This window comes from Xiphophorus hellerii, chromosome 24, assembly GCF_003331165.1.
Source record: "Xiphophorus hellerii strain 12219 chromosome 24, Xiphophorus_hellerii-4.1, whole genome shotgun sequence".
NCBI lineage: Eukaryota > Metazoa > Chordata > Actinopteri > Cyprinodontiformes > Poeciliidae > Xiphophorus > Xiphophorus hellerii.
The window spans coordinates 15,930,594-15,955,476 of NC_045695.1; the positions used below are offsets into that span (position 1 = coordinate 15,930,594).

The 24,883-nt window shown below is 44.6% G+C and overlaps 2 protein-coding genes and 1 long non-coding RNA gene across 25 annotated transcripts; 2 read left to right on the forward strand and 1 right to left on the reverse strand.

Annotated features, from left to right (window-relative positions):
- The first annotated feature begins 42 nt into the window (after positions 1-42).
- On the forward strand, positions 43-4,287 carry LOC116716019 (insulin-like growth factor-binding protein complex acid labile subunit). The gene is made up of 2 exons (XM_032556743.1): positions 43-1,070; positions 2,037-4,287. The coding sequence occupies exons 1-2, from the start codon at positions 1,040-1,042 to the stop codon at positions 3,116-3,118; spliced, it is 1,113 nt and encodes a 370-aa protein (XP_032412634.1). The 5' UTR covers positions 43-1,039; the 3' UTR covers positions 3,119-4,287.
- Positions 4,288-4,711: 424 nt separating this feature from the next.
- On the forward strand, positions 4,712-20,326 carry LOC116716018 (major facilitator superfamily domain-containing protein 6-A). Of its 3 annotated transcripts, XM_032556742.1 has the most exons (8): positions 4,712-4,948; positions 5,806-7,270; positions 9,607-9,704; positions 13,838-13,999; positions 14,074-14,172; positions 14,944-15,233; positions 16,178-16,211; positions 18,792-18,895. In XM_032556742.1, the coding sequence occupies exons 2-8, from the start codon at positions 5,808-5,810 to the stop codon at positions 18,797-18,799; spliced, it is 2,154 nt and encodes a 717-aa protein (XP_032412633.1). In that variant the 5' UTR covers positions 4,712-4,948; positions 5,806-5,807; the 3' UTR covers positions 18,800-18,895. The 3 variants fall into 3 exon arrangements, with proteins under 3 accessions (XP_032412633.1, XP_032412632.1, XP_032412631.1); XM_032556741.1 differs by lacking the exon at positions 16,178-16,211 and having other exon boundaries at positions 18,792-20,326; XM_032556740.1 differs by lacking the exons at positions 16,178-16,211; positions 18,792-18,895 and having other exon boundaries at positions 14,944-15,447.
- Positions 17,227-23,051, reverse strand: LOC116716021 (uncharacterized). 21 transcript variants are annotated; one of them, XR_004338363.1, is made up of 6 exons: positions 22,814-23,051; positions 22,590-22,736; positions 20,174-20,249; positions 19,638-19,726; positions 18,955-19,175; positions 17,227-18,885 (listed from the first exon to the last, which is right to left on the reverse strand). It is a non-coding gene; the product is annotated as an uncharacterized LOC116716021 (long non-coding RNA). The 21 variants fall into 21 exon arrangements; XR_004338368.1 differs by lacking the exon at positions 20,174-20,249 and adding an exon at positions 22,420-22,461 and having other exon boundaries at positions 22,814-23,050; XR_004338366.1 differs by lacking the exon at positions 19,638-19,726 and adding an exon at positions 22,420-22,461 and having other exon boundaries at positions 22,814-23,049.
- Positions 23,052-24,883: the final 1,832 nt, after the last annotated feature.

The following is a 24,883-nucleotide window of genomic DNA, read 5'->3' on the forward strand; positions in this document are numbered from 1 at the left end:
TATATATATATATATATATATATATATATATATAAATATATATATATTTAGCTTTAAATGTTGAACAGTACTTGCTTTTTGAAGCTGACTGAAGAAAAAACTCATGTCAGGTTATTTTAGACCCACATCCAGGCTTTGATTTGGTCATTTAAACTCCTGCATTAAATATCCAGACTTCGTTTTGGAGTCATTACGCTCCAAAACAAGATGAGTTCTGGTGTCCCTCAAGGATGAGTTCTCGGCTCCTGTTTTTCCCCTAAATTTACATTAAATCATGTAATTCATAACAAAAATATTTGGTATAACTTCTACAGTTGGCTTTCGATGACAGTGAAACCTAGAGATGCTACTTTACAGCTTGTCTTTCTAAAATCAAACACTAAGAATTTCAGTATTTGTGATAGTTTTACGTATTTATTGTCATTGACTTTGCGTGAAGTTTTGTTTTGTCTTTGTCCTGCAGCCTTGTCTTCTCTTCTAAGACAAATTTCTCCCACAAGAGACAAATAAATAATTTTTTTCTATTTTAAAAGTCTTATTTTGCACGTTTCAAGTGGAAATGTTCATAAACGAGACTGCAGAACAATTGTTTAATTTGTGAAAGTTTCAATAAGATGTTTAGTTTAAAACTCTTTTAGAAAGTTGTTGCAGAGATTAATTTATCCATTGCTTTTGCAACTTTGAAGTTTTATTGATTGAAATCTGAGATCTTTCTCTCTTTAAATCACATTAAACTTCTCTAGCCTTTCTGTAACTAAACAATCTTGAAGAGAAATAAAGCAGGATATAAACACGCAATCAATGAAATCTTTTAATTCTCAGCTCCTGTCCCAGTTTCCTTCAATCTCTGAAAGCTGTCCTCTCTAACCCCTCCCACATGGCGCCGCCTGCCTGCCTGCCTGCCTGGTGAATAATTGACGAGCTCTCCCTCCTCTTTTCCGTCCTCTGCCATTGTCGCGTCGCTCGTCGGGTTCTCCGGCCGTGACAGGCCGCCCTCCCCCGCCTCCATCATGTCCAGTTTCCACCTGCTGCTGGGCGGATGGTGACAAACGGACCGGGAGCAGCTGCTGGTAAGACCTGAGGATTGTTTTATTGTTTCTGGGGAACAGAGGCTGGAAAACAGACGCAGCAGGAACTCTGGATCTTTTTTAATGTTTTATCTTTAATTGTTGATGAATTCTGGGTGTGAATTGTTGGATCTGTAAGAACTGCATCTAAATTAAACAATTTCTTGTCTTCCCTAAAGTTTTCCTATTTTAAGAAAACTTTTACCTGTAGATGAATAATCAGAAGCATAGCTCAGAAAAATGATTTTTCTTGTTTTTCTAATCTTTCTCATCGGTTTATTCCTTTATAAATCTGTTATAACTCTGAAACTCATCTGAATTCTTCTTTCAAAGGTTTTTGCCTCGTAATTCAGTCGAATCAGATTGAAGCTGGAGATGATTAGATGCTTGGAGCTGAACATTTTCTAGTTAGAAAACTTGTTGCTTCCTGCAGATGAACTCAGACGATACTGGATGTTTTCACTCCATCTCCATTTTAATGCAGTAAAAGAACAAACGTGTCTTCATCACCTGGTTGGAAAAAGTGTTTCGTATTACAGCTGGACTTTGATTTTCAACAATTTCTACAATGAATCTCCAATTTTATTAAATCCAGAGAGTTTTCTGGTTGTTTCATTGAGTTTTTATTGTTCTGAAAGATTTTTGCTTAATTTACAGATAAATTATCATCATAAGAAATCACTACATCATCTGCAAACCGACAAACTTTCTATCTAAATAGCTGCTCAGAATCAGTGGCTGCAGAAACTCGGTTTGTTTTTATCTGCTGGTTGTTTCTTATATTTCACTCAGATGAGACCAAACAAAGATCTTTGAATAATGCAGATTAAGTTCACTTTGATCCAGACGTCCTTTTAACAACAGGAGGGGACAAAACAACATTTTAAATTGTCAACAGGACTTAGTTGAGATAAGGTTTCTGATTTTGTCTCTTTTCTGTCCTAAAGGTTCATTTCTCTTGTTTCTGAGATCTCTCTGGAGTCATGAGGGACTTCCTGTTCGTCCTCCTGCTGGTCGCAGAGTCGTCCTGCGTGTTTCTGAACTGGACTTGTGATCGAAGCTGCGTTTGCCATGGAGACCTTAAGTTCACCACCTGCTCGCATGATGACCTCACCCAGCTTCCCGTCAAGGTCCCGCCCTCCACCGAACTCCTGGACCTGTCCAACAACCTCATCTCCGTCGTCCCCAAACACGTCTTCAGCAGCAACCGCAAGCTGAGGGTTCTGCTGCTGCAGAACAACAACATCAGCCTGGTGGAGGACGGCGGCTTCGCCCAGCTGGAGTTCCTGCAGAAGCTGGACCTGAGCTGGAACCGGATCTCCTTCCTCACAGAGGGATTCTCCGTCGGCCTGACCTTCCTGCGGGAGCTGCAGTTGTCCCACAACCAGCTGACCGGCCTGGACAGTCGGAGTTTCCTCCACCTGGACGGCTTGCAGAGGTTAAACCTGACCAACAACAGCATCCAGAGCATGGAGGTGAGGTCGTTCTCCTCCATGAGCAGCCTGCGCCAGCTCCACCTGCAGGACAACCAGCTGACGTCTCTGCGGAGCGGCACCTTCTCTATGCTGCGCTCCCTGGAGGTCCTCAACCTCGCCGGCAACCAGATCCATGAGATGGAGTTAGCGGTGTTCAACCCGCTCACCAGCATGACCTTACTGAACCTGGCAGACAACCAGCTGTCCACCGTCTGCTTCAAGACCTTCCTGAACATCCACACCTACAGCACCCACATCCTGCTGCAGGGAAACCCCTGGAACTGCGACTGCGAGCTGCAGAGGGTTTTCCGGAAGCTGCGCAGCATCCAGAGGATCTTCCTGGACGACTACTACAACCTGACCTGCAGGGAGCCGTCCGTCCTGCACAACCACCGGCTGATGGAGGTGGACACCGAGCTGTGCATTGCTGAGACCGTCACCGTGCTCATCATCACCATCACCGTGGTGATAACCGTGCTGGCCGCCATGCTTATGGGCGAGAGGAAGAAGAAGAAGAGGAGGAAGGGGCTGCACTGGACGCAGCAGAGGGAATTCTCAGATGACTCGGATTTCTGAAGCAAACTGGTTTATTTTCCTGGAAACTGTTGCTGGATGTTCATTTACACCTAAAGTGAAACTCAGCGGTATTTGTTTGCCTTGAACTCTTGCTAATGCCGGTTCTTACATGGACAAGCCCCTCCCTCGGCGTTCTCCTAACCAATCACAATACAAGAAATCTAAATTCTTGGGGGGTCAAAGGGCAGTGCAACCCTGCAGAGAGCCTGTAAAATAATCTCCATATTCATCCAGACTGAACAGAAACACCTTTCAAAACAGAGCTGATACTGTAGGACGATATGGATTTATTTTGTGATATTAATGTGATAACGATAAAAATTATGATTAAAAAACTAGTTTTCTACACAGGATATTGTTCTTGAAAACATTCTCATTTGTAATAGACTTATTCAGAACATAACTGACTTAAAATGTGTGATTCATTTCACTATAATTCACTCAATAAATGCATTTAATTGTACTTTTGAATTTACTCATATTTATTGATATTCTTGTTGAACAAAAAGTGGAGAAAATAGCAAAAAATAACATTTCTGATCATGTCCATGTGTTCACTTAATCAGTGGAGTTTGTGGCTCCACCGTGAAAACTTTCCAAGTTGTATGAGTGGATTCTGGTTCCCTCTGCAGGTGAAGAGGACTCACTGCAGCTAGAGATCATCTGATGTCACGAGGTCATTTGCTTTAAGCAGCTGGGTGTGGTTGTGCAGGTTTCCTGCAGGTTTCTGACGCCCTCCAGGAACATTTCCTTTTCACAGAAATCAGGAATGGCCACAGACCTGTTTCCACGCCTTTGCTTGGAGTCTAGACCATGCTCTTATGTAGGAGTTAAATACAAATGAAGTTGTGAAATATATGCAAAACGTCTCGAAATAGATCTGTTTTCATACACTTAAAAAAATCTATTGCTAAGAAACTCACTTTTAGTGATTTAATAACTTAAAGATTTCGGTGATTATCGTCTGTGAAATAACATTTAGAAAGAAAACCGGATTAAAATTAAATTAAACCGAATTTGTGTTTTTCTTACACGGTAAAACTAATTTACGGTGTAAATTGCCAGTATTTTCGGAGATACTGACAATAAAACCGTTTTGTTTCATTGTGACTATGAAGCTGTCTGTGTATATTTTATGCTTATTGTCATTAAACATTTTCTCCCATTGATTCCTGGAGTGCAGAAGCTCAGATATTTGCGTAATTTGTCTCTAAAGTCAGTCGCAGTTTTGCTTTCAGACGTAAATACAAAGGTTAATGGAAGTTTCCCTTTAATTGAGACAGCAGAGCCGGTTTTAGGCGTGTCGGTCCGAAATTTAAAGCGACAGAAATTAACTACTGAGACAACCGGATGTAGCTGATTTAATGCATTTATATGTAATTTTATCACTTTTATTGTTCATTTGTGAGCAGTGGGTTTAATTATTATTGTCTCAGCGTATTTGAACAAAATATTCATACAATATACAGCTTTAAATGTGTTGACTATTTCAAATGTAAATAATTGTGAGCTTTATTTTGAAGGAATTTTACCGGAAATTCCAAATGCTAGTGGCTAGCTTTGAGGCTGACGTCCGTTTCGGGACAGGTGGACTCTCCGGTTCGACGAGCCGCTGTTGTTCTCACAACAAAAGGGATCCGAACCGGAGAAACGTTTTAATTTCTCCACGGAACGCAAACATGGACACGTCGTCGCGAATTTAAACAGTTTTCACTCATTTTTAGTATTAATTTTAGCGGGTTTTGTGTGAAAACAATGTCCCAGGGACAACAGAGAAATTCCGGAAAATTCTGCGCAGTCACAGTTTAATGGGAGCAGTGACCTGAGCAGGTAAGAAAATCATGAGTTTGTCTTTTATTTGTTATTGGAGGCGAATTTAAATGTTTAAACTAGACTTCTAATAGGAGAAAACTTGACATTAAGAGTCACTTCCTGTTTAACCACCTTATAAATCCCTAACCGACCTTTTGTGAGGATTTGTCCGTAAATTCGTAATTTTTTCATTGATTTGAATCGCAGCATGTTGAAAATAAACGTTGTTTTACATCAAATGTCAGGTACTTCCGCATATGACCTCCAGTGACAGACAGGCGGTCCGCGGAACAACACAATGGGTCTGAACATCTGGTCCGAGGGCTTTCAACGGGTCCTACTATTTGAATTTTTTAGGCCCAAATTCAAATCAAAGATCAGAAAACTGACACGGAGTTGGTTTCTGGTTTATGTTATTGTTGAGTTGATCTGTGAACCAGAAAAACGTTTTATTTTTAGTTTTTTTACACCTAAATTACATCAGAATCAAATCATCGTCCTAAGATTAAATCTGTTAGTAATACTTTGACCATGTTCAGCGAGAAATATTTGAAGAATCTGCTCCACAAGTTTAGCAGATTTCCATCTGTTGTGCCTGGAGGCGGTGGTCAGGCTTCATGTTTGAGCGAGTGAAGAATGTGAGAACTGTTTAAAACTCTGATGTTCCTCTAGAGACGGTTATATTTCTAATCATATTGTTTTATGTCTGAGCTCAGTGTTGATGAATGATTTATCAGCCACAACAGATGATCTCCAGAAGGCTTTTAGTTTTCTTGTTGAGTTTCTGCTGGATCTCCCAACTCTTTATCATTTGGTTTGTAAAAACCAAACGTCCAGCCGTTTCTCATTCTCTTCCTCATTTTCTTATCTTCCAGATATGCCAGCTGACGACAAGGTTGCCATCCTGACGGACGATGAGGAGGATCAGAAGAGGAAGTATGTGTTGGCAGAGCCGTTTAACACCCTGTCCATGGCGCAGCAGGAAGGCGTGTCCACTCCGGCGCCGTCCGAGCCTCTGCCGGCGCCGCAGCCTGACCCGGTGGACTGCTGCGAGAGGATGTGTCTCCGCATCAACAGCCACCTGCTCATTTCTAAAGTCTTCTACTTCTTCTTCTACGCCGCCTACGGCTCGCTGCACCCCCTGCTGGCGGTCTACTACAAACAGCTCGGCATGTCGGCCAGTCGGAGCGGCCTGCTTGTTGGCATCCGGTACTTTATAGAGTTCTGCAGCGCCCCCTTCTGGGGCGTAGTGGCGGACCGCTTTAAGAAAGGGAAGGTGGTGCTGCTGTTTTCCGTCATGTGTTGGTTGGTCTTTAACTGTGGCATTGGGTTTGTCCAACCAGCGGAGATGAAGTGTGTTTCTATGACAACGGTTCCCCCACCGACCACCACTGTTCCTCCTGGGAACGTCACCGACCCGAGCAACTCCACCGACCACCCCAGAAACCGGCGGAGCGTCATGGAGTTCCCCAAAGTTCCTGAAGTCTGGCACAGTTCCTTCAGTATTCCCTACCGGCAACAACGAAGCATCGACAACTCGATGTCCATCAACGCCACTGAGGCTGCACCCAACACCACCCTACAGACCACCACCACCCCCCCGACTACAACCGCCAAGACGGACTACCACATCATCTACAACCAGGACCAGGTGGAGAACATCTTCCTGCTGATCCTCCTCGTCATCATCGTGGGCGAGTTCTTCAGCGCCCCCGCCGTGACCATCGTGGACACCGTCACCCTGCAGTACCTGGGGAAGGCCCGCGACCGGTACGGCCTGCAGAGGATGTGGGGGTCCCTGGGCTGGGGCCTGGCCATGCTGGCGGTGGGCATCTGGATCGACCACACGCACATCACCGTCCTGATCGACGGCATCGGCTGCATCCTGCCGGAGTACCGCCTGCACAACTACCGCCTCGCCTTCATCGTCTTCGGCGTGCTGATGGGCGTGGCCTTCATCGTGGCGACTCAGTTCTACTTTGAGAAGGGCGAGGAGTACCGGCAGGAGCTGCCGGAGGTGGTGGAGGACTCGGCGAGCGGCCAGGCCTCACCAGACTCCGGCTCGTCGGACCAGACTCCGGCGGTGTCCGAGGCCACGCAGGAGTTCCACTACGGCGACCTGCTGAGGCTGCTCTGCACGGTGCGCTACAGCTCCGTCCTCTTCGTCGCCTGGTTCATGGGCTTCGGCTACGGCTTCGTCTTCAGCTTCTTGTACTGGCACCTGGAGGACCTGAAGGGGACCACCACGCTGTTCGGGGTCTGCTCCATCCTCAGCCACATCTCCGAACTCGGAGCTTACTTCACCAGCCACAAGTTCATCGAGCTTGTTGGTCACGTCAGGTAGGAAACGCTCAACTTCTAACTCCATCTGTGTCCGATTGACGCTTTTTATGCTACAGTCTGAAAATCCAACACTTTAGTCGACAAATCAACGGCGTCTGGAATCACGTCCCTCTGTTAATGACCCAAAAACCCAACATTGATGATGGCCTGAATAATTAATTGTGATTAATCGATTAAGTGATTAATTCACTTTTACTTAAAGTGAATCTTGTTTTTTTATTTTGGGAAGAAAAGTGTAATTAATGCTGGAGGAAAACGATGCAGCTGATTGTTAAATTTCTCCAAACACCAGATGACTTCTAGATTTTTCTCCAGCTTAGTTTACCTGCTGCTTCTGGAAGAGCATGTTCTGTTCTGGTTGGTGAACATGTCTGCCTGATATTCAGTCCTGATGTGGAGAGATTCCCCACAGTGAGCCGTTGGCGGCGGCGGCGGCGCGGATCCAGCAGCATCAGAACCCGGTTTTGTTCTGTGGCCGAGCGCAGAGACAAAGCTGCCATTGATGCTCCGGCTTTCTGTCCAGCAGGGACATCTGAGAGCGACGGGTTGGATTTCAGGCTGCAGCTCTCAGAACCGGGCCGTGGTTCTGCTCCGCTCTCTGGACTGGGTTTATAATGAGACGGGGAAATGATGAGGAAGTAACCTAATAAAACCCAGAAGCTCTGCTGAGCGACGCTGAAGAGACTCAAGTTAATCAATAACTGAAGCAGCAGCTCTCTGTTTGTCTTCAAGCTGCACATTTCCACCATTTCTGTGTAATTAATGTCACATTTTTACCAATTAGTTATAATTTTTAATGTTTATTTTAGTAATTGATTACTCTGATGATAAATTAATTGGGTAAAAAAATTGACACTTTCCACAGATTTGACCACCTTTTTTTTACAGTATTAAAAAAGCAAATAATTCAAATCCTTTTTAAAATAAGGACATAAACATTTTATTGCCTGAATTTAATAACATGGCTTCCCTTTAGTGTGAGCCTCATCATTTTATCTTTTGCAATAATTGATTAATAACTGAATAGGGAAAATATATATATTTTTTTTTTTACAGAACCTAAACTTATGTCAGCTTGTTTTTTATCTTAAATATAAGTGTACATGTTTTCTCTTTATTAATGCTCTGAGTATCTCAGCACATAATCCAGTAACAATTAATCAATTAAAAAATTAGCTGACTATTGTTTTAGTAGTCAATTAATCAGATTAACCGTTTCATTCCTGGTGTTCAATTTGTCAGCAGCAGTTGTTGTCGGCCCCAGTTTCAGTACCGCCTGTAGACGTTACCACGACAACAAACGATTTCTGAGATTGTACTTCAGTAAAAAAAAGGCTTCATTATCTGTTTGTCAGCTAGAAGCGTGTTTTTGATTCAGCAGCTCCTCTGAGTGAGAATCTGAAACCAACATGAGGTTCAGTCGGATCAAAGCCGCTGCATGCAGAGTTTCCGGACGCAGTTAGAAACAGAAACTGCGCCCCAGTTTCCTCCCTGCACCTCCTCTGGCCTGAAACAGGAGCAGAAAACATGTTTCTCCTCCTCACTTCACAGATTCACTTCAAAGCAACCAGTAAATATTTATAAAGTTTAACTGGTGAAAACATTTAGTAACTTTTCTGCAAGATAAAGGAGCTTAATGTATATAAAAAATCCAAGTTCCACTGGCAGATTATTTATATTTCAGTGTCATGTGAAACAATCTGCTAGAGGAAATAGTATCTTTTTATTAATATTAAAGAATAATTTACAAAAATCCTGTTTTTGCTGAAACAAGTTGTATTTGCAGTAGAAACTAAACCAAACACAGTTGGTAAGGTTTTGCAGTGTTCAGATGAACTGGTTGAGTCAGTTTTAATTTCTGACTCTGAATAAATTGCATAAAAATGACAAAAGTTTACACATATGCAGACTTTGTCTTGAATTTTGCAGCTCAAAGTGAAGTTTTGTTCTTCAGAGTAATTTGATTGTCAGTGAAAGGCTCATCTTGAGCTCTTCCTGTCCCCAGATCAGCGTTTATTGGCGCGATAAAACAAACTCTGGGATCACATCCAGAGCGTCTGTCAGCTGTTGACTCTGAATCAGATCTGCTTGTTTGCCGTCTGTCCCTTATTACCTGGTTTTAGTTTGCATGAACTGCGGTTTGTTCATAAAGTCTTGATTGAAGTAGAGTCATGTGTTGCTGTTTATGAAGACGTCTGTCATCTGTGTGTGTGTGTGTTTGCAATAAAACCTCCATGAACAAACAGTGAAGTAATCCAATCACGAGCTGCAGGATGTGATGGGTGTGAACCAGTGAGTCACTGTGGATCCGTCTGTCTGTCTGTCTCCCTCAGGGTTCTGTACATCGGCCTGGCCTGCAACACGGCGCGCTACCTGTACATCTCCTACCTGGAGAACGCCTGGATCGTCCTGCCCATGGAGGTCCTGCAGGGTGAGTCGGGGCGGGGTCAGCCTGTGTTTACCCAACAGGACGTTTATCAGGCGGTGACTTGGTCAACAGCAGCGGAGCAGGATCTTCTCAGGAAGCAGAAAGCAGACACGCCTCATGGCAGCAGACGCTGAGGCAACATCAGTTTACACAGGAGGCCAGTTTTAAAGGAGACCTGCCTGCAAAATTCACTTTTTGAATGTTTTTATACTTTTATTTGGGTTTTGTTGACTTACCATCCAGAAACCACTGGCTGCTTTCCTATTGGTTGTGCAGAAGGCTTTATTAATGCTTTTCAAAGATCAACAGTCCTATAATTGTGCATCTACTTGCAGCCATTTTCATGTGCAAGTGTAAATATTGAGTTGGGGGCATGGCCAGCGATGTCCATCCATCCATCCATCCATCTTCTTCCGCTTATCCGAGGTCGGGTCGCGGGGGTAGCAGCTTCAGAAGGGAGGCCCAGACTTCCCTCTCCCCAGCCACTTCTTCTAGCTCCTCCGGGGGAATCCCGAGGCGTTCCCAGGCCAGCCAAGAGACATAGTCCCTCCAGCGTGTCCTGGGTCTTCCCCGGGGCCTCCTCCCGGTGGGACGTGCCCGGAACACCTCACCAGGGAGGCGTCCAGGAGGCATCCTGACCAGATGCCCGAGCCACCTCAACTGGCTCCTCTCGATGTGAAGGAGCAGCGGCTCTACTCTGAGTCCCTCCCGGATGACTGAGCTTCTCACCCTATCTCTAAGGGAGAGCCCAGCCACCCTACGGAGAAAACCCATTTCGGCCGCTTGTATCCGCGATCTCGTTCTTTCGGTCATGACCCAAAGCTCATGACCATAGATGAGGGTGGGAACGTAGATCGACCGGTAAATCGAGAGCTTCGCTTTTTGGCTCAGCTCTCTCTTCACCACGACGGACCGGTACAGCGCCCGCTTGACAGCAGACGCTGCGCCAATCCGCCTGTCGATCTCCCGCTCCCTTCTTCCCCCATTCGTGAACAAGATCCCGAGATACTTAAACTCCTCCACTTGGGGCAGGACACCCCCCCTGACCCGGAGAAGGCACTCTACCCTTTTCCGGCTCAAGACCATGGCCTCGGATTTGGAGGCACTGATCCCCATCCCGGCCGCTTCACACTCGGCTGCGAACCGCTCCAGCGAGAGCTGCAGATCACGATCTGATGAAGCCAAAAGGACCACATCGTCTGCGAAAAGCAGAGATGAGATCCTAAGGCCACCAAATCGGATCCCCTCAACACCTTGGCTGCGCCTAGAAATTCTGTCCATGAAAGTGATGAACAGAATCGGTGACAAAGGGCAGCCCTGGCGGAGTCCAACTCTCACCAGAAACGAGCCCGACTTACTGCCGGCAATGCGGACCAGACTCTGACACCGGTCATACAGGGACCTGACAGCCCGTATCAAAGGGCCCGGTACCCCGTACTCCCGGAGAACCCCCCACAGGGCTCCCCGAGGGACACGGTCGAACGCCTTCTCCAAGTCCACAAAACACATGTAGACTGGTTGGGCGAACTCCCATGCACCCTCCAGGACCCTGCCGAGGGTGTAGAGCTGGTCCAGTGTTCCACGACCAGGACGAAAACCACACTGCTCTTCCTGAATCCGAGGTTCGACTATCCGACGGACCCTCCTCTCCAGGACCCCTGAATAGACCTTGCCAGGGAGGCTTAAGAGTGTGACCCCTCTATAATTGGAGCACACCCTCCGGTCCCCCTTTTTGAACAGGGGGACCACCACCCCAGTCTGCCAATCCAGGGGAACTGCCCCCGATGTCCATGCGACATTGTAGAGTCGCGTCAACCAACACAACCCTACAACATCCAGAGCCTTAAGGAACTCCGGGCGGATCTCATCCACCCCCGGGGCCTTGCCACCGAGGAGCTTTTTAACCACCTCGGCGACCTCGCCCCCAGAGATTGGAGAGCCCAACCCAGGGTCCCCAGGCTCCGCTTCCTCAGTGGAAGGCATGTTGGTGGGATTGAGGAGGTCTTCGAAGTACTCTGCCCACCGGCCCACAACGTCCCGAGTAGAGGTCAGCAGCACACCATCCCCACTATAAACAGTGTTGGTGCTGCACCGCTTCCCCCCCCTGAGACGCCGGATGGTGGACCAGAATCGCCTCGAAGCCGTACGGAAGTCTTTCTCCATGGCCTCTCCAAACTCCTCCCACGCCCGAGTTTTTGCCTCAGCAACCGCCCGAGCCGCATGCCGCTTCGCCCGCCGGTACCCATCAGCTGCTTCCGGAGTCCCACAGGCCAAAAAGGCCCGATAGGACTCCTTCTTCAGCCTGACGGCATCCCTCACCGAAGGTGTCCACCAGCGGGTTCGAGGGTTGCCGCCACGACAGGCACCGACAACCTTGCGGCCACAGCTCCGATCGGCCGCCTCGACAATGGAGGCACGGAACACGGTCCACTCAGACTCCATGTCCCCCACCTCCCCCGGGACGTGTTCGAAGTTTTGCCGGAGATGGGAGTTAAAGCTCCGTCTCACAGGGGATTCCGCCAGACGTTCCCAGCAGACCCTCACAACACGTTTGGGCCTGCCAGGTCTGACCGGCTTTCGCCCCCACCACCGGAGCCAACTCACCACCAGGTAGTGGTCAGTGGACAGCTCCGCACCTCTCTTCACCCGAGTGTCCAAGACATACGGCCGCAGATCCGATGAAACGATGACAAAGTCGATCATCGAACTGCGGCCTAGGGTGTCCTGGTGCCAAGTGCACATATGGACACCCTTATGCTTGAACATGGTGTTCGTTATGGACAATCCATGGCGAGCACAGAAGTCCAGCAACAGAACACCGCTCGAGTTCAGGTCGGGCGGGCCGTTCCTCCCAACCACGCCCCTCCAGGTCTCACTGTCGTTGCCCACGTGAGCGTTGAAGTCCCCCAGCAGAACAAGGGAGTCCCCAGGAGGAGCACTCTCCAGTACCCCCTCTAAGGACTCCAAAAAGGGTGGGTAATCTGAACTGTCGTTCGGCCCGTAAGCACAAACGACAGTCAGAACCCGTCCCCCCACCCGTAGGCGGAGGGATGCTACCCTCTCGTTCACCGGGGTAAACCCCAACGTACAGGCGCCGAGATGGGGAGCAACAAGTATGCCCACTCCTGCCCGACGCCTCTCACCTTGGGCAACTCCAGAGTGGAAGTATGTCCAGCCCCTCTCAAGGAGACTGGTTCCAGAACCAGAGCCGTGCGTCGAGGTGAGACCGACTATTTCTAGCCGGAACCTCTCGACCTCACGCACTAGCTCCGGCTCCTTCCCCACCAGAGAGGTGACATTCCACGTCCCAAGAGCCAGTTTCTGCAACCGAGGATCGGACCGCCAGGGTCCCCTCCCTCTGCTGCCACCCAGCGATGTCATTTAGATTTAAAGAGACAGAGGCTCTAAAACAGCTCAAATCTGATTATCTAAGAATGATTTTGTTCTAAAAAATGTAATGAACATGTTTTCTGTCCTACCCTGTTTAAGGAAGCAGAGTAGGTCAATTGATGGATGTACTGAAGGGAGCTGAAAGTGGCTCCCTGTGGGACGCCACAGGAAGTGATCAGGTGGCGTAAACGTGAGCAACCTGCTCTTAAAGGGCCACCGTCTCTTTGTGGTGACATGAAGCAGCACCTTCTAACTGTAAACAGGAAGTAGAGTTCACAAGGAACTGAAAAGTTGAAACCAGGGGGGTCAAAGTGCGGCCAAGGGGCTCAATTGTGGCCCTTGGAACGATTTTGTGTGGCCCTTCATCACAATTCAAAAATATCCTAAATTTGCATTGTCAGTTCAGGCAGCAGATGCAGATTTAAAATCGATGTCAGGTGAAATTTTCACTGCCTCTAGAAAAAGTTCAGACAATTTGAGATGTTAAAATGGAAACACAAAATATTCATCCAGGTTTTTACTTTTAATTTGATTTAATTTCTTAGGAAAAAGACCCTGAGCGTCCAGTGATGATTACTGAAATGCAGACTTTGTTTAATAAACTATTCAAATATAATCAATTAGAATATAAAATAAAATCAACCAGAAAAATGTAGAATATTGTTTGTTGTTGTTTTAAATCCTGCAAAACCGTCTGAACTGTGTTTGTTGTTTTGTGACGTCCGGCCCGTCCGCTGTGTTTCCAGGAGTGACCCACGCCTCGGTCTGGGCCGCCTGCATCTCCTTCCTGAGCGCCGCCGTCCCCCCGGCGCTCAGGACGTCGGCTCAGGGGATCCTGCAGGGCCTCCATCTGGGCCTGGGCCGGGGCTGCGGCGCCATGGTGGGCGGCGTGTTCGTCAGCTACTTTGGTGAGAGACTCTGACCGCGTGGAAGTGACCGATCAGAGATGTGATCGATTTAACTGTTGATTTGCTTCCTGCAGGCGCTGCGGCCACATTCAGAGGAATCGGCATGGCCTCCCTGGTCATCCTCCTCATCTTCTCCTTCATCCAGTGTCTGACCGGAGAGATCGAAGGGAAAGGTGACAGAAAACATGACATATTTTTAAAAAAAACACATTTATTTCTGTAAAATCAGGGTTTGTGCAGGTGGTTTAAATCCTTAAAAACGCTTGAATTCCATGTAGGCATTTGAAAAGTCCTTGAAAGAGTTTTAAATTCAAGCTGGACAGATTGGTAGTGGAGTGAAATCTAACATTTGATTAATAACCTACATTTGGAAAACATTTACAGATGTATAAAGATAATAAAAAAACATTTTTATTACTGTTTGAAGTTAAATCAGATGAAACTTTTCTTACTTTGGTCAGTTAAAATCAGCAAAATTATTTCTATTTGCTAAATGACAGAAACATGGAAAGAGAAAAGAGATTTTATTTTTTTTGTAAATTTCTCAAACCAGAATATACAGAAGTAAAATATTACCACAAAATATTAAGAGCAGTAATAGAAGAGGTGATGTAATCGGGAATTGAAACTCTTTATTGGGTTTATTTTTATGTGTTTATGGTGCTGGAAAAGTTTTAAAACTGACCTTGAAAATGTTTGAATTTTACTGTGTAAAAAATGTAGAAACATTTTAAAATATAACAAACATCCTGATGCAGACAAACGGAAAACACAGCAAACATGTCTGGAAAGGTTGAAGGAGAAAGAAAATAATAAATTACTTACTATTAACCATGTTTGCAGAAAACTGATTTTAAGTGACTCAGAAGCAACTTTAAGATGTTTTTTCTGTTAATATTTTAACAACAAAACTGTAAACAGATGTTTTATTTGTTTTTCTTCAGAGGACAGGATTCTGGCGGAGAACATCCCGGTTCCCTCCAGCCCGGTCCCCATCGCCACCATCGACCTGGTCCAGAGCCAGAGCGCCCCTGGCAGCCCGGTGGCGCCTCGGCCGGTCGCCACGGCGCCCGTCAGGAAAACCAAACACCAGGAGGACCAGGAGGACGTGACCAGGCCGGCCTGGATGCTCTCCGGCGCCCCCTGGGTCACCATCGCCTTCGCGCTGGTCCAGATCAGAGAGATGATGAACATGAAGAACAGCGCCCCCCCTGCAGAAAATCAGCCACTGCAGGTGAACACCAACACAGTGTTCAGCACATCAGCCAGACACCAGAGTGTATTCACCATAAAACTGCAGCCAGAGAGGAGAAAGATGCCAGTTAACCTTCATATAGAGCAATAATATTTAATAAACTACATGCAGTGGTAGTTAGGGTGATGTCTGTATGTCTGTCCAAATGATGAACAATAAAGTATTTTAATTAAAGACTTAAAAACCTCTGTTACCTCCAGCTGCATGTTTGTTTCATTCACTGATGATAATTTCATTTTTTGGAGGATTAAGTGAACATGATGAGCTAAAGTTTGTAATTCAGACTTTAGCACTAAAAGTTGAGGATTGTTTTTAGTTGCCAACCTGATAGAAACAGAACAAAAAGTTTCTTCTATTTAGTTTCTACATTTAGTCATGAAACTCCTGACATCTTGAGTCTTTATTTTATTTCAGTTTTTCCTTCTTGTTTTGTGAATTATCCTGTTTTTAACATTTTTGTTTTCCACTAAACCTTCATCTGTTATCTACTGATGCATCTGTTGCTACAGAAACGTTTTCACCTTTTAATCACTTTATCACCACAAACTTCAGGGTATTTCATAGGTAACAGACCAACAGGAAATACTTTACCACCAGAAATCTTAAAAGTGTGGCATACATTTGTATTCTGCCCTCATTAACCAGCTGCTTCCCCAAATAAAAAACAAACTGACCTTAAAACAGGATGTCCACACATCCTTAAAGTCTTCAACTTATGTATTTAAAGGCCTTAAAAAGTCTTAAAATGTGTTTAATGCCAGAAAGTTTTGATCAGGAGCTGAATGTGACTCTGAGAAGCTGATAAAACCCAGAAGTTTGTGGTGTTATGCTAACGTCTGTAGCAGCAGAGCTAGCAGAGCTAACGTAGCCACTGTGTGACTGTTTCCATGTTTCTTCTTCATGGTTTAATTTTCACTAACCAGACTCTTCCTCCTCTCATCGGCTGCCTGCAGAAAGGTGAGGCGTGTTGGTGGAAAACTACCGTGTGCAGGGTGGCGGCGGGCTGGCGTGTGTGTGTGGGCGTGTGTGTGTGGGCGTGTGTGTGGGCGTGTCTCTGCATGCAAACGTCTAACACATCTGATGGATGATGTCTGGGGTACGCCTTCATGTTTTGCTCACTGCTGACGTCAGGATGGGTTAGCTTGTTGCTTTTTAGACATTTTTCTTGCTAGCTGGTTCCAGAACCTTCCTGTCGGCTCAGGCAGTCGGTCCGTCCGTCCGTCGCTCTGTTCTGTGAAACATCTTCTGAATACCAGAAACGCTGAGTCAGCATTAAGTTCACGTGAATCGGAGCAAAACCAGGCAAACAAGACCTGGAGCTCTGGGTGAGGTCATGACGAGGATACGGAGACGAACGCTAAACGGAGAACAATGAGCTCTTCAAAAATAAAGCAGAACTAATTATATAATAACACAAAACAACTGAAGGGAGTCTGGCTCCGTTCTTTTCACCTGAGAAAACATTAAAACCAAAATGACAGACAGGAGTCGATCACTGGGAGGGTTTTGTTCTGCCAGAGAACAAATGGAGGATTTAACCTGGTTCAGGAGAGAAAACTGTTTAAACTAAACATGTTTAGTTTAAATGGTTTACAGAACAGGAACCTTCAGAAAGAAAAAGCATAAATCAGACTAGAGCTGAAACAATTAATCACTATTAATCAATTATTAAAATAATCAACTAATGTAGTAATCGATTAATCATTAACTCTAGAGTAAATAAGATGCTTAATTACTGCAGTCAAAGTTTTAATTAAACCAAAACTGGACAAAAAATCAAAACATTTTCATCAATAAATCTGATCGACCCAGAAATCTTTATAACTTCATGTGAGAAATTTAATTATCTCTTAATGTAATTATAATGTTATAAAAAGGCTTCAAATGAAAAATATGCAGAATGAAAACATTTTTTATGCAATCGATCACCAGAATAATCGATAAACGGTCGGAATAATTGATTACTAAAATAGTTGATGCAACCTTAATATTTATTTTCTAAATTTATTGAGAACAAAGATGCTCCAAAGTCAGATTTCTCATTTTGAACAGAAGCTTAAAGACTCGTCCTCCTGCAAGGCAGAACTTCCAGTTGCATGATGCTGCCACCACCGTGCTTCTCTGTGGTTTCACCCCCTCTAGTGGTTTGTTCCAATCAGACTTATTGAAGTCATAACAGTAAAGTTGAACTGGTTTCTTACATCAGGACTCTTTCTGGGAGACGTCAGTTTTTTTACTGAACAGAGGAAATTAGAAACAACGGTTAAAAAAGGGAAGAAATAAAAAGTTTGTCCCAAACTGAAGAAGACTCTGATTTAGTTAAAGAGGAAACAAAAAGGTTAAAATAACTAAGTACACAACAAAAACAAAATAAAAGCTTTTTGGGTATTAAAATGTTCTGTAAAGTTACTAAATTAATACAGAATAAGAAAAAAAGAGACAAAAACAAAATGAAAAAAGTGATGGAAAATAAAAAAATCTAAACTCTTGGAAAAATAAATAACATTAACAATTACAAGATTGAAAATAAGATGGACTGTGACATAATAGTGGTTTATTGGTTTCTGACAAACTTGTATTATTATCAATATATTACATTTTCCGGGATCATGTCTCATCACTTATTGATAGTTAATAATAATCCAATAATTCTGCATCATGTTTGGGTTTGAACGGCTGGAATGAATCAGGTTGGTTGATTGTGATGAAGCTGGAGCAGAAACGCCCCTCAGATCCTCCTCATCATCATGTGATGAAGCTGGAGCAGAAACGCCCCTCAGATCCTCCTCATCATCATGTGATGAAGCTGGAGCAGAAACGCCCCTCAGATCCTCCTCATCATCATGTGATGAAGCTGGAGCAGAAACGCCCCTCAGATCCTCCTCATCATCACGTGATGAAGCTGGAGCAGAAACGCCCCTCAGATCCTCCTCATCATCATGTGATGAAGCTGGAGCAGAAACGCCCCTCAGATCCTCCTCATCATCATGTGATGAAGCTGGAGCAGAAACGCCCCTCAGATCCTCCTCATCATCATCATGTGATGAAGCTGGTGCAGAAACGCCCCTCAGATCCTCCTCATCATCATCATGTGATGAAGCTGGTGCAGAAACGCCCCTCAGATCCTCCTCATCATCATCATGTGATGAAGCTGGAGCAGAAACGCCCCTCATATCCTCCTCATCATCATGTGATGAAGCTGGAGCAGAAACGCCCCTCAGATCCTCCTCATCATCATCATGTGATGAAGCTGGAGCAGAAACGCCCCTCAGATCCTCCTCATCATCATGTGATGAAGCTGGAGCAGAAACGCCCCTCAGATCCTCCTCATCATCATGTGATGAAGGCCCGTTGGGGCAGACTGAGTGACGGTTTGGTGCTGGATTATTTACCCGGTCTGAGTTGGATTGTGCCGTGTTCTTCCAGGTAGACGGGTTCTAGTAGCTGCTGGTTTGTGTTTGTTGTTTTGCTCTGGCGCCCCCTGCAGGAAGCGCCCACCTTCCAGCCGCCGTCATCCTGTTTTCCTCTCGTTGCCAGGCTCCTAGCGGCCCGGTGGCGGCCGAGTACGAGGCGGTGGCCACGTCCCACGGAGAGCAGAGCCAGGAGCCGGAGTCCGCCCGCCCGGATCCTCCTGAATGAAGTGTTAAACATCAACACCAGACTATAAACACCGTATTTATATATTTATGTAAAATCTCACTTAAGTTATTGGAGGTTTTTCTCTTTTGGTTCAGTTTTTCCAGCAGTAACTTGAAGCGGAGGTGCTTGTTGTGGTTTAAACTCCTCCAGGTGAATAAATCCAACCCACCTTCTCCTCCCTTTGCACTGTATTTACTGCCGCTGGACTGTGAAGGACGTTCACCTGGAAATGTGCTTCTTCCTGGAAGATGTTTCAGTAAATTCATCTGGGTCGTATTCAACCTTTAAAAGAAGTGATGAAAAGAGGATTAACGGTTTTGTTTTTCTGCAGACTGGCTGCTAAAAACACCAAACTGGTTTCAACCTACTGGTTGGATCATGGATGCTAATTTAATACTTTATACGACTTTGTTCTTTTTTGCTAATAAATAATGTGAGTTCTGACCTTTAATCGCTGATGAAGCAGTTTGGCTGCAGGCCTGAAAATATACAAATCTGACCAGGATGTTTCAACCTGTGGGGATTTTCCTCTGAGTTAAAATGAAAAACACTTTGTGCTTTTTCTAGACTGGGGTTCTGTGGAGTAGCTATGAGTGGTCACTATTTTACCTGCTGCAGACTCCATTTTATCCATTCATTCCTGATTTAAATGATCCTAAACGAGGAAGAGGAAGAGGAAGAAGACTGCTGGCTGCGTTTAACTTCATAAAAACAAATCAAACTGGAAGATGTTTAAACATTTACATGTTTGGAGCGAATCTGTGCTGAATCCATCCTCACTGTGATCCTTCCAGGTATTTTCTGACATATTTCCTTATTAGAAATGAAGTAAACTGTGGATAGAAAACATAAGAAAGGTTCATTAATTTGGCTTTTGGGAGGAAAAGTGCCTTAGCTGATTTTTTTAAAGGACAAATAAATCAAGTAGATGAGACAGTTTAGTGAATAATAAATCAAATTTAGTGGCAAAGCACAAAAATGTATTAAATATGAGCAGAAATTCCTCTAAAATCAGATTTGTATGCATCCAGACCTGCAAAAAAACCAACTAATAATCTAACTGAGTTTTTCAGAGTTCATCACTTCTTTTAAAACTTTCTTTTTGCCTTTGTAGACAAAGACTGACTTATTTTCTGCATGTTTGTATATAAAAGCACACCGGAGGAGCTGTGAAGAAGAAGAAGTGCCTCTTTTTTATTTAAAGCTTCTTTCTGTAAGTCAGGAGCAGCAGAGACCTTTACTGTTTCACTCCCACTGAGGAATCTGCGTCTTTAACGTACCGATATTCTCACCCTGCAGACAAACGCAGCTTCCTGTTTGATTTTCTTGCCAAATGATTCCCAGTATTCAGCGTTTCTGTGGAGGAAAGCCTTAAGATGAAGACTGTTTACTTACTTGGTGTACAGAGGAATAAAAGACGTTTTAAAACTCTGCTTTTGACTCTGTTTTTTTCTGTTACTCTGATTTGCAGAATTGTTTTAATCCAACAACATCTTGCATGATGTGTAGGATTTTCAGATAAAAACATTTCAAATCCTCATAAAATAACTACTTTTTGCTTCCACAAGGGTCCAACTCCTGCACTCTGATGGAATTATGAGTCCATAACAAGTTTTACGTCTGTAGTCCAAAATAATCTGCTGCTGAAAACCTTTAAAATTTTCCTTTTCACATAAAAATTGAAAGAAATTTAAGGGTAAATGGCCAGAGATCAGTCAGTAATCATGTGGTTAGAAAGTAAAGCGTAACTTAAACACAACACCTTGTTGGAGCTAAAATAAGTTTTCATTTTTTTATTTTAATGTTTGATTAACGTTCACAGATTCAACATTAATTATAAAAAATGTTTTGTTTTTTTTGCGTTTCTGATTTCTGGCAGAGAAAATAAGTATTAAACACATCCATGTTATATTTCTTACTGATTTTATCCACACATACAAACAAGTCCAACTAAAATGTTCCACAAATAAGTTTCAGAAACGGCTGAAATGAGCCACCTGTCAGAGCTGATGAGCAGCAGCTGCTCCAGGATCTGATTCCTCCAGAAACCATCCAGCTCCAATCAGAGGTGAGAAACTAAATTAAACCTTAAATCTGTTAGAATCAGAGGAGCAGGTGGAGCTTTAAAGAGATGGAAAGATATTTTCTCTTCTTCTAAAATAAAACAAACTCTTATTTAACGTTCATTAGCGGTTGGCAAGTAACAGTCTCTCAACGTGCTTCCATAGTTACAGCGGATGCAGTTCCGGTGCGCCGCCACTTGATGGCAGTAGCGCTCTGGAGGCGTCACTGCAGGCCTAAATGGACCCAGTCAGCCTCCCTGTGTGTGTGTGGAGGGTTATTGAGGTCTTGGTGTGCCTGCTGCTGATGGGTGTGTGTGGGAGGACAGTAATAGGCTTCCTCAAAAACTAGACTATGCGCTGTCATAAAAAAAATACAAAAATCAAACTTCTTGGCACGCTCAGGCTGTCTGATATCCGTGGAGGGAAGCCTTCGGCCCGCCGCTGCTGCTCTGCTCCGCGGTAATGAACACAGTAATGGTGTTGGGTTTCCATCGGAGGTCTTCCTCAGAACAATGCCACACGTTTTAATTCAGGCGACCCGGAAGATCTCTGACATGTGAGGGAGTTACCTCAACTGATGCTTCATCTCAACCAACCTGCTGTTTCCACCTTCATGTCCAGATGTGTGAAAGCAGAAGCCGCTTCCATCTACCTGCTCCTCCCTTATTAAAGCGCAGGGAGATTATTCCTGCCCAGATACAACCTGAGGCTATTTATAGTGGTACTCCATCATGGAGGGTGGGGGTGTTGAGCAGCGGTGGCGGCAGCGCCTGCTGTCCCCCCAGACCCCCTTTAGACGTGATGAAGACTTTCTTTTCCATCACAAAAAGCTTTTTGTGGCATCAAGGTCTTTCTGTTTGTCGATCAAACATGAGTTTTAAAGTTTTACCAGATCTTACTGGAGGCGTTCAAGGACTCCCTGTTGCCACCCAAACACTCAAGACCTGAAAACTCTTTATGTTTTTCTGAATATTAGGCCTTAATTCTTCCCTCCTGCTGCCACTGCTGCCTTCTGTTTGGCTCTTGAAAGCAAAATATTCTTGTAACCCATAATTTTGATCAAAGTTTACAATAAATGTAAGGTTTTCAGAGGCTGGAGACAAAAACTGGTGATTGTTGCTTTATATCTTGCTGCAAAGTCTTGGTAAAAATAAAGTACAACCTTTGTTAAGTCTGTTAGAACATCATAGAATAGATCTGCTCTTTATCATCTTAATGTATATGGATCTGACCATGACTCTACAGAAACTGTAGATTTGCAGACATTTGTTTTCAGTTTTCGAAGACTTTGACTAGGCTATCTTGACTTTTTTAGCTGTTCTTTTGTAGATCTGCGCCTGTCTTTGGGATCAAAACAAACAAAACTGAAGTTATAATCTTTGGACCTAAAGAGGAACGATCTAGAGTCAACACACAGCTTCAGTTATTACAGCTGGAAACTAGAGATCAGGATGAACTCTGACCTGAATCTTCACAGCCACACAAAGCGGGACTCAAACTTTTGCCTAAAAGTCAGATGAAGGAAAAAACTGAGAATATACAATATGTACAAAATGTAAGACTTTTCATTAATGTTTTTAAAGCCAACTAACATTTCTGTGATTAATTTAAGACTTTTTAAGGATGCACACACCTACATGTTCAGAGGCCAGAAGGTCACAGAGTAATATAAGAACCAGCCCAGGTTCACTTATTACCAGGTGACCCGGATTTAACAGTCGGTCAGGATCCAATCCCCAGAAATCCTCCAGTAGAGCTGAAACTCCGTCATACGGTTTACCTGGAATGCAGAGGGAGACTTTACCGACCCAGCATGAGTATCAGTAAATAAACCATCAGATCACTAAATCTACTGACCTCAGAAAAAAAGCATTGACATTGTTCGTGACGCTGCTGAAGCCGCAGACCAACATCACGTCGTGTTTTGACTCCCAGGGGGCTTCGCTGTGCTGCATGAAGCGTTTGCTGGTAACAGAAACCTGCAGACCACCGAGATAAATGACTAAACCAAGGAGGGCAGGAGAGCAGACAGCCGAGCGGGGCCCCTCCCTCAGCCCGGACCCCCCAGCAGAGTCATGCTTGAGTCAGACTGAAGACCACAGCGAGTCATGTTGTTGGCAGGAAGCTGCAGACTGAACATCACATGGCTGCACGCCTCTTGTTCTCGTCTTGGATGGAGAAATTGGAGCCTTATTTTAGAACAGACTCTCTCCTTTTAGTTTCCATGAATTTCCCAAGTGGTGCCGCCGTTCTGCACTGTTTACATCACAGCTTTTAATCAGAACAACACAATCCCTGTTCTGTTTCAGCAACGATTCACAGAAGATTCAATTATCACCAGTTTAAAAAACAAATCAGCTCCAAGTTGGAGAGTTCATAGTTTTATACTTAAGTTGTTTTTCATGTTGAAATAAATGTTTTGGTTCTACAGTCATGTGTGTTTGTGCATCAGGCTGCAGAGTTTCTGCAGAAAACTAACATGTATGAGAGCAGACAGCTGTCATGGTCGCTCTGCCATCACCCTGCTGGCTCGGTTCGCACGACCTTAACTGTTCATGGAGGATGGAGAGGACGGAGGGGACGGAGAGGACGGAGGGGACGGAGGGGACGGAGGGGACGGAGAGAACGGAGGGGACGGAGGGGACAGAGAGGACGGAGGGGACGGAGGGGACACAGGGGACGGAGGGGACGGAGAGGACGGAGGGGACGGAGGGGACGGAGAGGACAGAGAGGATGGAGAAGACGCCGCAGCGCTACCTGGAAATCCTCTCCGACTCGTTCTGTCATTCCAGAATCTATTTCTTAATTTCTCTAAAGCTGCTTTAAATTATTTCCCCTTATTTTTGGCTCTTTTAAAAAAAAACTAAAATCACATGATGCTCTTTAAATAATCCCCTTTTAATGTGAATCAGGATCTTTAATCCGGAGTTCCTCAGGGAGCTGCTCCCGGTCCCGCTCCGGTTTTAGTCTTCCAGGTTTCCCTCTGCTTGTTCTGCTGCGTCCCGCTGTGCAGCTTTTGGCATGTATTTAAAAAACAACGTCTTAAGCACATTACAAGCCCATTCTGTTTGTTTAATCACATTTGGCTACGACATGCATCATTATCAAGGGGAGCAAATTAACATTTTCATCCACTGGTCACAATCGCTGCTGTTTCTTCAGGATTTTTGACGTTTGTTTGTAACTGAAAACAGCTGAAACGGGTTTCAGTTTGTTGTTTTGGATTACAGGGCAGACACAGGGCTTATCAGGGATATGAATTTTTAATCACAACAAATCAATAAAGCGCCGCAGAGCTGCTCCGCAGAGCGGTTAACGACGGATTAGGACGAGTGAAGTTTCACTAACGGGGCTAATTAACATGAAAACCTCTCATGTTTTCCAGATGATTCAACATCTGGAGCAGAAGCTGCTGTCAGGCGGAGGACAGAGAGCACGTTTCCATGGAAGTGAGTTTTTATTCCCTCTGTAGATGAAAATTGATTAGTTTTGTGAAATCTGAAGCAGCTCACCGCTGTGATCAGATGAGCAGGATTCACATCATGCATCACTTTTTCATGCAGTTTTGCTCAAAACCTGCATGAAAAACGAGAAGCGAAGCTGATGTGAGAGCATAGATTTATGTAAGCAAACAATATTTATTGGTGTTCAGAGCTAAAGTTGGTCTAACATTCCTGCTCCTCATATACGGAACACCAAGAAGGTCAAAAAGGTTTTAAATTTCATGTTGAAACACACAACCAGTGAACAACCAACCAGTTGTTTTTATCCAATCAGTGTATTCCTGGCATGGAAAACAGCCAATCACAACCAACCAGTCAACATCTCCAGGAAGTGACAGAAATCCCGAAACAAGAACTGTTTGGTTTAGAAAAAACACGAGAAACAAGGAAACACTTCCTGCATCTATCCGGTGATGTCATTATT

Coding starts and splice junctions, on each gene's coding strand:
- LOC116716018 (XM_032556740.1), top strand. CDS start 5,808: ATGCCAGCTGACGACAAGGTTGCCATCCTGACGGACGATGAGGAGGAT. Junction 7,271..9,606: donor GAGCTTGTTGGTCACGTCAG/GTAGGAAACGCT, acceptor TGTCTCCCTCAG/GGTTCTGTACATCGGCCTGG. Junction 14,173..14,943: donor CGGAGAGATCGAAGGGAAAG/GTGACAGAAAAC, acceptor GTTTTTCTTCAG/AGGACAGGATTCTGGCGGAG.
- LOC116716019 (XM_032556743.1), top strand. CDS start 1,040: ATGGTGACAAACGGACCGGGAGCAGCTGCTG. Junction 1,071..2,036: donor CGGACCGGGAGCAGCTGCTG/GTAAGACCTGAG, acceptor CTTGTTTCTGAG/ATCTCTCTGGAGTCATGAGG.